Below are 14,487 nucleotides of genomic sequence, written 5' to 3' on the forward strand. Positions count from 1 at the left end.
GTCTCCCTGAAAAGAGTGACAGTAGTATATAAGATATAAAAGATTGAGAGATACTGGTATAGACAAGTGCTATAAGATTGTAGGAAAGGGGAAGCAGGGGGCGAAATTATTGTGGGCTGGGTTGTTAGAGGAAGACACACAAGGGATTTAAGACATGATTTGGACTTTGGAGGAAGGAATAGATTTAGGTAAGTAGGGAAGATGGTACAGGATATTCCAGGCAGAACAAAGACTTGAGCATGAGCAAAGTCATACAGGTAGAAATGTACATGTCTGGTTTAAGGAATGTTGAGTGATCAGTTTATTCAAAGGAAAGCATTTGTGCAAGGGCACAGTAAGAACTGAGTTTGAAGAAATAAGTTGGGCCAAGTTGAGAAGGTCTAAATACACCTCTTTGAAAAAATAATTTTGATATTTTCCTAAAGGCAGTGTAGTGGTTGAAGGTTTTTGGGAATGGGTAAAGTGGCACCAAATGAAAAGTAACCTGGCAATAATGCTTAGGTTGGATTGAAAAAGTTAATAGAATGGAAGCATAGTGTAAGCATGAAATGAGGAGAGCCTGGACTATAGTATTAGCAACAAGAATGGAAAGGAAGGGGCCAGACTAAGGAAGCAAGCATTTATGCTCAGTGAGAAGAACTAAACCACTCAGTCCTTGGAGGCAGGAAAGAGAGAATAAGAAAGCCGATTCATTTCACAAACATTTATATGTTGTCGGGCTGGGGGAGAGGGAGATAAAGCAAAAAGTAGAGCAAATAAAAAGGTGGGATGACATGGCAGAGATGAAAGAGGACTAGAAAAGTGAGTCATGTATTAGAGGAAAAGAAAATTTCAAGGGAAAGGGATGATTAGCAGTGGCCAGTGCTTCAGAGGAACAGAGGAAAATGAGATTGGAGAAAAGGCTATTGGACCTGGCATTTAGGAAGATGATAGTGACCCTAGAAAGCAGTGTTAGTGGCAAGATAAAAACAGAAGACAGACTATACGAGTTTAAGGGCTGGGTGGACGGTGAGGCAATGGAAGAAGTTAGTATGGTGGGAGTGTCTGTGAGGTCAAAAGTATTCTAATAATTCTAAGACATTATTTTTTTTTTGCTGTGTTGGCATTTGTACTAGTGATGCAAAAGCAATGGTGGGTAAAACTTCTGACACTTTAACAATAATCAAGAAAGTGGCATACTCTTTACTAATAGTCGTATTCTTCACTGCTACACACTTGGAGTAGAAAGAATTCTGGTTTTACCTAAATATGCCCTTGTCGAAGCAATGAAAATGATTAATTTTATTAAATCTTGACCCTTGAGTACATATTGTTTTAATATTCTAAGTAATGAAAAGGGAAGTTCCTATAGAGTACTTCTGCTACATATTGAAGTATGATGGTTGTCTTGAGGAAAGGCCCTTATGTGATTGGGTTGTGAGCTGAATTAGCTACTTCTGCTTTCAGAGACCACCATTTTTACTGGAAAGAATGACTGATGGATAAACTTTGTTAATTCAAACTTGGGTATTTAGCAGATATTTTCATAAAAATGAATGAAGTGAGAGTATGACTTCAAGGAAAGTAACTGACTATTTGTTGCCAATGATAAAATTTAAACTTTTAGTAAAAATTAGACGTTTGGAAAACTTGTACCTCCACCATCAGCTTGACAGCTTCCAGATACTTAGACTTTTCTGATTAAATTGATGATGATATGAACTAATGTGATCTTTTAAAACTTTTTATTTAAAATAATTATGTTGATAGATTTACAGGAAGTTGCAAAAATAGTAAAGAGAGTTCTAGTGTATCTTTCACCCAGTTTTCCTCCTTGGTGACATCTTGTATAAATATAGTACATTATAAACCTGGAAGTTGACATGGTATAATCCATAGACCTTATCCATATTTTACCAGTTCTGCATGAACTCGTGTGTGTCTATTGTTCTATAAAGTTTTATCACATGGGTAGATTTGGGTAACCACCGCCACCACTACCATCACCACCACAATCAAAATACAGAAAAGTTCCATGACCACAAAGATCCCAAATGCTTCACCTTTGTAGTCATACCCATTCCCCCATCCCCAGTCCCAGGCAACCAATAACTATTCTCCAGCTCTATAATTTTATCATTTTGAAGTGATATATAAATGGAATTGTATAGTATGTAACCTTTTCATATTGGCTTTTCCCACTTAGTGTAATTCCTTTGACATTCATCCAAGTTTTATGTATCAATAGTTTGTTTTTTATTTGCAAGTAGTATTGTGTGGTATGGATATACCACAGTTTGTTTAGTCATTCACTATTGAAGGAATTTGGGTTATTTCCAATTTTTGGCCATTGCAGATAAAGTTGACATGAATAGTTGTGTATAGGTTTTTGTGTGGACATGAATTTTTATTTCTGTGTGATAAATGCCCAGGAGTGCAATTGCTGGATTGAATGGTTTGTGTATGTTTAGCTGTTTGTTTTTTTGTTTTTATTTTTTAAATTATTTATTGATTATTACTTTTGGCTGTGTTGGGTCTTCGTTGCTGCGCACGGGCTTTCTCTAGCTGTGAGCAGGGGCTATGCTTCGTTACAGTGTGCAGGCTCCTCATTGCGGTGGCTTCTCTTGTTCTGGAGCATGGGCTCTAGGCACGCAAGCTTCAGTAGTTGTGGCTCACTGGCTCAGTAGTTGGGGCAGATGGGCTTAGTTGCTCCGAGGCATGTGGGATCTTCCTGGACCAGCAATCGAACCCATGTCCCCTGCATTGGCAGGTGGATTCTTAAGCACTGTGCCACCAGGGAAGTCCCTAGCTGTTTATTTTTAAAGAAACTGCCAAACTATTTTTTAGAGTGGCTGTGCCATTTTAATTCCCACCAGCATTATATGAGAGATCTCATTCTCTGCATCCATGCCAGTATTTGGTATTGTGACATATTATTTTAGCTGTTCTAATTAGATGTGTGGTGATATCTCATCAGTTTTAACTTGCATTTCACTAATGGCTAATAATGTTGAATTTTTTTTTCATGTACTTGCCATTTGTATATTCTCTTAGGTGAGATGTCTGTTTATGTCTCTTGGCCATTTTCTTTTTCTTTTTTTTTTAAATATTTGTTTCTTTATTTATTGGCCGTGTTGGGCTCTAAAGCACAGGCTCAATAGTTGTGGCACACAGGGTTAGTTGCTCTTCAGCGCATGGGATCTTCCTGGAGCAGGAATCAAACCGATGTCCCCTGCATTGGCAGGCAGATTCTTAACCACTGCGCCACCTAGGAAGCCCTCTTGGCCATTTTCTAATTGGATTATTTGATTTTTTTTTTTTTACTGTGAATTTTGAGAATTATATATTCTAGATTTGAGTTGTTTGTCAAATATGTGTTTGTAAATATTTTCTCCTAGTCTGTAGCTTGTCTGTTCAGTCTTTTAATAGGGTTGCAAAGCAAAAGTATTTTTGATGAAATACAATTGATATTTTTCTATTATGGATTATGCTTTTGGTGTCATGTCTCAAAACTCTTTAACAAGCCCTAGATCTGAAAGATTTTCTTCTGTATTTTCTTCTAAAAGTTTTATAGCTTTACCTTTTACATTTAAATCTATGATTGATTTTGAGTTAATTTTTGTGTAAGGTGTGAGGTTTAGGTTGAGGTTCCTTTTTTTGTTTATGGATATCCAGTAGCTCCAGCACCTTTAGTTGAAAAGACTGTCCCTCCACCACCAAATTGCTTTTGCACATTTGTTAAATATCGGTTGGCCATACTTGTGTGGGTGGATCTATTTCTGGGATCTCTCTTCTTTTCTTTTGATCTATGAGTGTATATCCCTCTTTCAATACCATAGTCTCTTGATTACTATAGCTATAAAGTCTTGAAAATGGGTAGAGTGATTCTTTCCATTTTATTATTATTTTTCAGAATTATTTTAGCTATTCTAATTCCTTTTCCTTTACATATAAATTTTAGAATAATCTTGTCCACATTTACAAAAAATTTTTTGCTGGAATTTTCATTGGAATCATGTTCAGCCTATACATCAATCTAGGGAGAATTGACATCTATTATTTTCATTTGTTGCTTGTGCTTTACTTGTCATATCTGAGAAACCATTGCCTAACTCAGGATCATGAAGATTTACTCAACTGTATTTTAGTCTAAGAATTTTATAGCTTTTAGGACTTCCCTGGTGGTGCAGTGGTTAAGAATCCACCTGTCAATGCAGGGGACACGGATTAGATGCCTGGTTGGGAAAGATCCCACATGCTGTGGAGCAACTAAGCCTGAGTGCCACAACTACCAAGCCTGCACTCTAGAGCCTGCGAGCTGCAACTGTTGAGCCCACGTGCCACAAATATTGAAGCCCTTGTGCCTAGAGCCCGTGCTCTGCAACAAGAGAAACCACTGCAGTGAGAAGCCCGTGCAATGAAGAGTAGCCCCCTGTCGCTGCAAGTAGAGAAAGCCCACATGCAGCAGCAAAGACCCAACGCAGGCAATTAAATAAATAAATAAATTTATTTATTTAAAAAATTATAGCTTTTAGCTTTTACATTTAAGCCTTTGATCCACTTTGAGTCAATTTTTCACATGGCATGAGGTAGGTATCCAATTTCATCCTTTTTTATTGGACATCCAGTCCTAGCACCAGTTTTTAAAAAAGATTATTATTTCCTCGTTGAATTGTATTTGCACCCTTGTCAAAAATCAGTTGACCTTAAATGTAAGAATTTATTTCTGGACTATTAGTTTTATTATATTGATTTATATGTCTATCCTTATGCCAATACTATAGTCTTGACTATGGTAGCTTTGTAGTTAGCAAGTTTTGAAATAGGAAGTGTGAGTCCTAAGACTTTGTTCTTCTTTTTCAAAATGGTTTTGCCTGTTGTGGGTCCCTTAAATTTTTAGACGAATCTTAAGATCAGCATGTCAATGTCTGCCAAAAAAAGCCAGCTAGAATTTTGATGGGAATTACACTGAATCTTTGGCTCAATTTGGGGAGCATTGCCATCTTACGACTATTAAATCTTCCGATCTGTGAACATGGGATATCTTTCCATTTATTTGGGCCTTCTTTAATTTCTTTCAACAGTGTTTTTATAGTTTTTTTTTTGTTTTTTTTTTTTTGACTTTTTAAAAAAATTTTATTTTTTTATTGAAGTATAGTTTATTTACAATGTAGTGTTAGTTTCGGGTGTACAGCAAAGTGATTCAGTTATACGCATGTATATACACATATATATCTATTTTTCAGGTTCTTTTCCATTGTAGGTTATTACAAGATATTAAATATAGTTCCTCGTGCTGCACAGTAGGTCCTTGTTGTTTATCTATTTTATATACAGTAGTGCGTATATCTGTTAATCACATCCTCCTAATTTATCCCTTCTCACACCCTTCCCTTTTGGTAACCGTAACTTTGTTCTCTGTCTGAATGTTTTTATAGTTTTTAATGTATAAGTCTTACAGTTCTTTTGCTAACTTTATTTCTAATTTTTAATTTTTTGTTAATTTAAATGGAATTGATTTTTTAAATAACTTTTATTGAGATATAATTGACACACAATAAACTACATATAAAGTGTACACTGTGATATTTTTTTCTTATTAGTAATGTATATATGGCAGTCCCACTCTCCCAATTCATCCCACCCCAACCCCCCCTTGATTTCTTAATTTCATTTTTTTGTTTACTCATTGTTAGTGAATAGAAATACAATTGATTTTTGTTTATTGTACACTGTAACCTGGCTGAATTTGTTTATTAGTTCTAATAGTTTTTTTTTGTGTGTGTGTGTGTGTATTTCTAGGCATACTCTATATATAAGATCATGCCATTTGAAGATAGAGAATTTTATTTAAGGATTATACTCAGGAATAAATTTAACAAAAGAAGTGAAAGAAAACTGTGAAATGTTATTGAAAGAAGTTAAGATAAAAATAAATGGGAAAATATTCTATATTCATGGATTAGAAGGCTTAATATTGTTAAGATGGCAGTATTCCCCCAAATTGATCTACAGATTAAGTTCAATCCCTATCAAAATTCCAACTTCCTTATTTTTTGCAGGTATTGATACACTTATCCTAAAATTCATATTGGCACTCATGAGACCCAAAATAGGCAAAAGGATCCTGAAAAAGAACAAAGTTGGAGGACTTTTGTTTCTTAATTTCGAAACTTGCTACAAAACTGTAGTATCAAGACAGTGTGCTACTGGCGTGAAGACAGACACATAGATCAATTGAAAAGAACTGAGAGTCCAGAAGTAAACCCCCATATTTATGGTCAAATACCTAAAAGTAAGAGCTGAAAACATAAAACTCTTAGAAGAAAACATAGGTATAAATCTTTGTGACCTCAGGTAAGGCAATGATTTCTTAGATATGACACCTCAAGCACAAGTGAAGAAAAAATTGCTAAATAGGACTTCACCAAAATTTTATTTTATTTATTTATTTATTGTTTTAATTTTTTTGGGGGGTACACCAAGTTCAATCATCTGTTTTCATACACATATCCCCGTATTCCCTCCCTTCCTTGACTCCCCCCACCTCGAGTCCCCCCCACCCTCCCCGCCCCAGTCCTCTAAGGCATCTTCCATCCTCGAGTTGGACTCCCTTTGTTATACAACAACTTCCCACTGACTATCTATTTTACAGTTGGTAGTATATATATGTCTGTGCTACTCTCTCGCTTCGTCTCAGTTTCCCCTTCACCCTCCACCCCCTCCCATACCTCGAGTTCTCCAGTCCATTCTCTGTATCTGCGTCCTTGTTCTTGCCACTGAGTTCATCGGTACCATTTTTAGATTCCGTATATGTGAGTTAGCATACAATATTTGTCCTCTTTCTGACTTACTTCACTCTGTATGACAGATTGTAGTTCTATCCACCTCATTACATATAGCTCCATCTCATCCCTTTTTATAGCTGAGTAATATTCCATTATGTATATATGCCACATCTTCTTTATCCATTCATTTGTTGATGGGCATTTAGGTTGCTTCCATGTCCTGGCTATTGTAAATAGTGTGGCAATAAACATTATGGTACAGATTTCTTTTGGGATTATGGTTTTCTTTGGGTATATGCCCAGGAGTGGGATTACTGGATCATATGGAAGTTCTATGTGTAGTTTTTTAAGGAACCTCCAAATTGTTTTCCATAGTGGCTGTACCAACTTACATTCCCACCAACAGTGCAGGAGAGTTCCCTTTTCTCCACACCCTCTCCAACATTTGTGGTTTCCAGACTTTGTGATGATGGCCATTGTGACTGGTGTGAGGTGATACCTCATTGTGGCTTTGACTTGCATTTCTCTGATGCTGAGTGATGTTGAGCATCTTTTCATGTGTTTGTTGGCCATCTGTATGTCTTCTTTGGAGAAATGTCTATTGAGGTCTTCTGCCCATTTGTGGATTGGGTTATTTGCTTTTTTGGTATGAAGCTGCATGAGCTGCTTGTATATTTTGGAGGTTAATCCTTTGTCCGTTGTTTCATAGGCAATTATTTTTTCCCATTCTGAGGGTTGCCTTTTAGTCTTGTTTATGGTTTCTTTCGCTTTCACCAAAATTTTAAACTTTTGCTCATCAAAAGATACTATGAAGTCAGTGGGCCACCACAGAGTGGAAGAAGATATTTGCATGTCATATAACTGATAATTATCTAGCATCTAGAATACATAAAGAGTTCTTGGGACTCAACAATAAAAGTATAAATAACTGAAATCCAAAATGGGCAAAACACGTGAGTAGGCATTTCTCCAATGAAGATAAACAAATGGCCAATAAACACATGAAAAGATGCTCAACATTATTAGTCATTAGAGAAATGCAGATGAAAACTACAATGAGATGCTACTTGACACACACTCAGATATGTATAAATACAAAAATGGAAAATAAGGAGGGTTGGTGAGGATATAGAGAAACTGGAACCCTCATACACTGCTGGTGTAAATATAAAGTGGTACAGCTGCTGTTGAAAGCAGTTTGGAAGTTCTTCAAAAAGCTAAATATAAAGTTTCCATGTGACTTAGGAATTCCACTCCTAGGTATATGCACAAGAGAATTGAAAACATGTTCATACAAATGCTTGTAACATAAATATTCATAGCAGCATTATTCATAATAGCTCCAAAATGGAAACAACTGGAGAGGGAAAGGGGGAGGGACAATTTAGGGGTATGGGATTAAGAGATACAAACTACTATGTATAAAATAGATAAGCAACAAGGATATATTGTATAGCACAGGAAATTATAGCCATTATTTTGTAATAACTTTAAAGGGAATATAATCTATAAAAATCATCACTATGCTGTACACCTAAACTAATGTAATATTGTAAATCAAGTATACTTCAGTAAGAAATATAGGATATAAAAAATAAAAAAAAACCCAAACAAAATGGGAACAATCCAAATGTTAATCAGTTGATGAATGGATAAACAAAATGTAGCATACCCATACAGTGGAATATGATTAAACCATGATACAACATTGATGAACTTTGAGAACACTTTTCTAGGTGAAAGAAGCCAGATATAAAAGACCATGTATTGTATTATATGATTCTGTTTACATTAAATTTCCAGAATAAGCAAATCCATAGAGATAGAAAGTAGCTTATTGGTTGCCAGGGGCTGGAAGAAAAAGGTGATAAGTAGTGACTACTAGTGGGTATAGGGTTTTATTTGGGGATGATGAAAATGTTCTGGAATTAGATAGTGGTGATGGTTGCACAACCTTGTAAATATACTCAAAACCACTGAATTGTGCACTTTAAAATGTTGAATTTGATGGTATGTAAATTATATCTGAAAAAAAAAAAGACCCAGACTGGTCAGTTAGTGATGATTCTCTGGGGACGGGGCTTCTTTGGCTCCTCCAAACTCATTCTGTCCTTTTCAATGCCTGCTAAGCTAATATGGTTCCCAGTCTACTGGTTTTCAAGGCTATTGCAGGGCTGGAGAGAGGGGGATAAAATGAGCAATTTAAAGTACCACAGTGCTTTTTGCCCTTACCAAGGTTCTTTTATTAAAAAAAAAAATCAGTTGATTTTCTTGAGTAAACTACCTCTTAGATTGTTGCAAACGCTTATTTAATTTCCAGAGTTCTGAAAAAGTTCATTTTGACAATTTTTGCCAGTGTTCTCATTGCTTTCCTGGAGGAATGGAGTTTGAGAGATCTTTAAGTCACCATTCTGGAAGTGATTCTTCTAAAATTGATTTTCATATGTTGATCTTACATCTTATCTCTTTGCTGAATTCACTTATTAGTTCTAGAATTTTTTTGGTAAATTTCTTGGAATTGCCTGTGTAGACTAACTATCATGTCATCCACAGATATGGATAGTTTTAGTCCTTTCCAATCTGTATACCTTTTATTTCCTTTTCTAGCCTGTTGTGCTGGCTAGATTCAATACTATGTTGAATAAGAGTGGTGAGGTTGAATCTGATTTTTGTGAACATGTTATAATGGAATGTGTCAACCTTTGGTATATCTACATAACTCAGTTAACCAATATTTTCCAAATTACCAGTTCATATTGTTACAAAATCATGCATGGGTAAAAGATGGAGTCAAAATGTAAGGTAGATCCATGGGTTTTAATGTAAAAGTTCATTTATGAAAAGTTCATTTGTATGGTTCCAGAATTCACATTGCAACTAACTTTTAAGCAACTGCCACTTGCTGAGTTTTGGTGTTGTATCAAAGAAGAATAGCTGCAATTATCTGAAAAGACTATTTTCCAGTTGCATATGTGTATGAGACTGGATTTTCTTCATATACTTCAATCAAAACAACATTATAATAGGTATAATGCAGAATCAGATATGAGAATCCAGGTGTTGTATTAAAGCAGGCATTTACAGATTTGTAAAAATGTAGTACAATGATACTTTTCTGCTAATTTTTTTTTATTTTTGGAAAATATAGTTTTCACAAAAATGTTATTTATATTAACATATATTCAACTTCATTTTTCAATGAATAAATATTTTTTTAAATTTCAGTTTTAATTTATAATATAGTAAATATTGGTAGCTTTAAGCTACATAAACAAAATCTCTTTGCGTCCTCAATAATTTTTAAGAGTTAGAGGGTTTCTGAGACCAAAAAGAATCAGAACTGTTTTGGTGTAGGATTGGCCTAGAGCCGTGATTCTTAAAGTGTGGTTCCTGGATCAGCAGCATCAATATTACCTGGGAATTTGTTAGAAATGAAAATTCTTGGGTGCCACCCCAGACTCAATGAATCAGAAATTCTGGAAGATGATTGAACTTGGTGTACCCCCCCAAAAATAATAAAGAAATAAATAAAATTAAAAAAAAAAACAACAATAAAAAAAAACCAAATAAACAAAAAAGAAATTCTGGAAGTGGATCCCAACAGTCTGTGTTTTAGCATGCCTTCCATATGATTCTGTTTATGCTAAAATTTGAGAATCATTAATATACCATATTATGTCAGGATGTTTGACAATGAGAAGAAAAATTGAGTTGTAGCTGCTGAGAGAAGCACAATCAAAGGAAGGTTATTTTCAAAATAGAATATATGGAAACACATTATAGGTAGAATGTAAAAAACCAGGAAGAAGAAGATTGGAGGAGTTGGATAAAGAGGAGGGTGTAATTGATGGGTCATATACCAGAAGGAGTATGTATATAGTGGGATATACATTTATTTAGTGCCTGTTATATAAATCAATGCTCTGTGCACTAGAGATAAAAAGATCAGGGAATTCCCTGGCGGTCCAGTGCTTAGGACTCAGTGCTTTCACTGCTGTGGCCAGGGTTCAGTCAAGAAACTAAGATCCTGAAAGCCATCTGGTGCAGCCAAAAAAAAAAAAATCAATAATATTAACGTGGTACCTCTCTTATAGGAGTTTAAGGTAAGGTTTGTGGGAGATACTGTACACTAGGATAATTGCTTTAATATGAAGTCCCATATCCACAGTAAAACAAAGGATGAACAACTAATTGCACTGTGAAAAATAAGAAGACTGAATTTTTCTGGTTAGGAAAGGGACATAAGATACATATTTTTCATTGCAAAGAAGAATTAGATGTTTAGGAGCACATGAGTTTTTTCATAAGGTGGAAGGTGAAGTAATTTTTCGGAGAGGTGCAATAGGAGGATGTGGCATGTTATGGAGCGCTTGAAGAATACAAAGAAGGGCCTGAACATCTGGGTGGGAAATGTCCTAAGAAAGTCAACAAAGAAGGAAAATAATTTTTACTGAGCATTTACTATATACTTGACATGGTACTAGGAGCTGTAACATTCTTGTTTGCTGAGCTAAAGTGAGGGTCCAGTTGAAATTAGCTTAAATTTTTAGTGGATCCATTCAGCATAGTTTACTGTCTTTGGATTGATTGTGTTGTCATCATCACTTAGTAGCATATTAGGTGATAGTCTGTGTAGCATTTAATGCCTTGCATAATGGCAATTATCATTTGCTGTTGAGCAGCACTTCAGATCCAACCTTGGGGTTTTTTTTTTTCTCTCTTCTAAGGAAGGGCAAACTTAAGATTTCTTGATCCATCAGTATAAGTTATAATACTTTATAGACCTGCTAGGATATGATTTCACCAGCAGTGAGTACCACACAAGAACAAATAACTTGCTTTGTTACAATTCTTTGCACTGGTGGTAGTATTGCCTGTCAAAAAATGTTCACACTTTTGGGACTGCCCTGGTGGTCCAGTGGTTAAGACTTGGCGCTTCCAATGCAGGGGGCCCAGGTTTGATCCCTGGTCAGGGAACTAGATCCCACATGCCGCAACTAAAGATCCCATGTGCCACAACTAAGACCCAGCACAGCCAAATAAATAAATAAATATTTTTTTAAAAGTTCACATTTTTGTATACTGCCTTACAGTTTACAGAGTGCTTTCATATCTGTGATCTCATTTTATCCTCATAAGATCAATCCTATGTGTAGACATTATTATACCTATTTTACAATTATGGAAATTGAGGCTCAAAGAGGTTGTGACTTGTCTAAGTTCACTGAGCAAAGAAGAGGGAAAGCTGGGAATCCAAAGCCTGTATTCTTTTCACTACATCAGTATAAGCTGGGCATCACCCCAGACCTAATGATTCAGAATCTCCAAGTGTAGAACTTGGGTATGTGATTTTCAAAAAGCTCCACTGGTAAGTATTATGCTCACCAAAGGTTTCTACAGTACTTCATCATGCTGCCTCTTCTTTAAGACTTCTTTTACTGGAATTCTCTATCTTTTGGATTTAAAATATTGATTTATGGCCCAACAAGATGAATAAATTTTCAAAACTAGCTTGAATTATTAGACCCGTTATTTCCTCTGAGATAAAAATCTGAGTGCTGATACACACTTTATGGATTCTTTGACTATTAAAGGCTTATATTGTTTTATATGTTTTAAGAACACAAAGCATCCTTCTCTGATGTGATGTTTGTCACTCAACATATCTCTTTTATAATAAGATTTCTTCACCTTAAATAATGAATCAATCGGCACGTATTCATCAAACATTTATTTGTATAGATGAGAATGTTATTTTGTAATCTCTATAGATAATTGAGATTTGGCTTACTGAGGTTCTTGCATTTACAATTTATTTTCCCCTTTAACAAAATCTAGTGTTAAAACCTTAGAGCAGGGTATATACTGAGCAAAATGTCAAGTTTAAGATTTAGCAAGTAGACAGAGGAGAAAACTAGAGAGAAGCTGGCTTCTTACATTCTTCATCTTTTCTTCTCTCTACTCAATTCTTTTATTATTCAAAGCACAAGAATATTTGATACCACATAAGGAAGAGAAAAGAAAATAGTGAATGTAGGGATGCCCCCCCCCCCGAAAGTACTTCAGAAAATTATTTTCTTGTATATGTCCATGTTTCTTTTAATATGCCTCATCAGCTAAATTCTTTAATGACTGAAACAAGTGCTCTTCTACAAGTGTCTAAGTAATGTGTGATCAATGTTTTCGTTCATTTGAGTGTCAGTCATAGAGTGCTAGAGCTGAAAGGAATCTTAGAGATAATCTAGTACAGTATCCTCATTTTATAGATGAGGAAGCTAAAGCCATGAGAGCATAAGGTTCAAGGTCATAGGTAATAAATATCACAGTAGCTCTTCTAGCTCCAAGATGGGATTGCACTAAACTGCCTTTCATAGCAGATGTTCATAGCAGTTCAGATATGAAGTTATTGTGAGCCTATCTTAGGACAAAAACCTGCTATTTAATATAAAAAGCTCCTCTAATGTAGAGATAAATACAAGAGCTATTCAAACTGGGGAAATATCTATCAGACATGGCATTATATCATAATATAATAACATAAGATTGTATAACATACCAGTTTTGGCATTTCCCGAAAAATGAAATAATTCTCAGTCATTGTGTCAACTCTGTGTTACCCAAGATTCTTATTACTTATTTCTCTGTGTTTTGAGCTGGCTATTATGTTTAGCTCAACCAGTTAGCATTGCTAAGAAGATGAGAAGACAAATTAAGACTTTTTAACACCAGTAAAAATATGTTAGAATTGACTTATAGACAAATACCTTGTTATTTTATTTTAGCCAGTTACTGACATTTTTTTTGCTTTCCCAGGCAATTGCTCAAGACAATTTTCAAAGAGCATCTACATGTGTACTGCGCTGTAAAGATATGTTGATGAGGCTTCCCAAAATGGTGAGTGAAATGTCTGCCTTTATTCTCCAGGAGTTTGAAAATATGCTATATCAAGTTCTAGGAATAATAACTACTACTTCATGTGAACCTTTAGAGATTATATTTTAGATCAGATCTACTTACTCAGCCAAGCTTTGAAACACTTTGCTTCTTTTGTTCTTTACTAGAAAGGGTGGTTTTTTTTTAATTGGAATATAATTGCTTGAAAGGGTGTTTTAAAAAGTGATACGGGTTATTTCTTTTCTTTCTTTCTTTTTTTTTTTTTTAAGATTTTATTTATTTATTTATTTATTTATTTATTTATTTATTTATTTATTTATTTATTTAGCTGTGTTGGGTCTTTGTTGCTTTGCACAGGCTTTCTCTAGTTGTGGTGAGTGGGGGCTACTCTTCCTTGCGGTGCATGGGTTTCTCATTCTGGTGGCTTCTCTTGTTGCAGAGCACCGGCTCTAGGCACTCAGGCTTCAGTAGTTGTGGAACTCAGGCTCAGTAGTTGTGGTGCATGGGCTTAGTTGCTCTGTGACATGTGGGATCTTCTTGGACCAGGAATCGAACCTGTGTCCCCTGCATTGGCAGGTGGATTCTTAAGCACTGCACCACCAGCAAAGTCCCAGAGTAGATAATTTTTAAAAATATTTATTTATTTGATTGCGCCAGGTCTTAGTTGTGGCAGGTGGGCTCCTTAGTTGCAGCACATGGGCTCCTTAGTTGTGGCAAGTGAACTCTTAGTTGCAGCATGCATGTGGGATATAGTTCCCTGACCAGGGATCGAACCCAGGCCCCTGCATTGGGAGCACAGAGTCTTAACCACTGTGACACCAGGGAA

The 14,487-nt window shown here is 35.5% G+C and overlaps 1 protein-coding gene across 1 annotated transcript in view; it reads left to right on the forward strand.

Moving 5' to 3' along the window:
* TEX11 (testis expressed 11) overlaps positions 1 to 14,487 on the forward strand; it is a 338,452-nt gene that overhangs the window by 73,249 nt on the left and 250,716 nt on the right. Inside the window, exon 9 of the mRNA XM_057717635.1 lies at positions 13,581 to 13,661. Coding sequence (XP_057573618.1) covers positions 13,581 to 13,661 — 81 coding nt within the window. The remainder of the gene's footprint in view (positions 1 to 13,580; positions 13,662 to 14,487) is intronic.

The sequence above is a fragment of the Hippopotamus amphibius genome, chromosome X, assembly GCF_030028045.1.
Source record: "Hippopotamus amphibius kiboko isolate mHipAmp2 chromosome X, mHipAmp2.hap2, whole genome shotgun sequence".
In the NCBI taxonomy this organism is placed as follows: Eukaryota; Metazoa; Chordata; class Mammalia; order Artiodactyla; family Hippopotamidae; genus Hippopotamus; species Hippopotamus amphibius.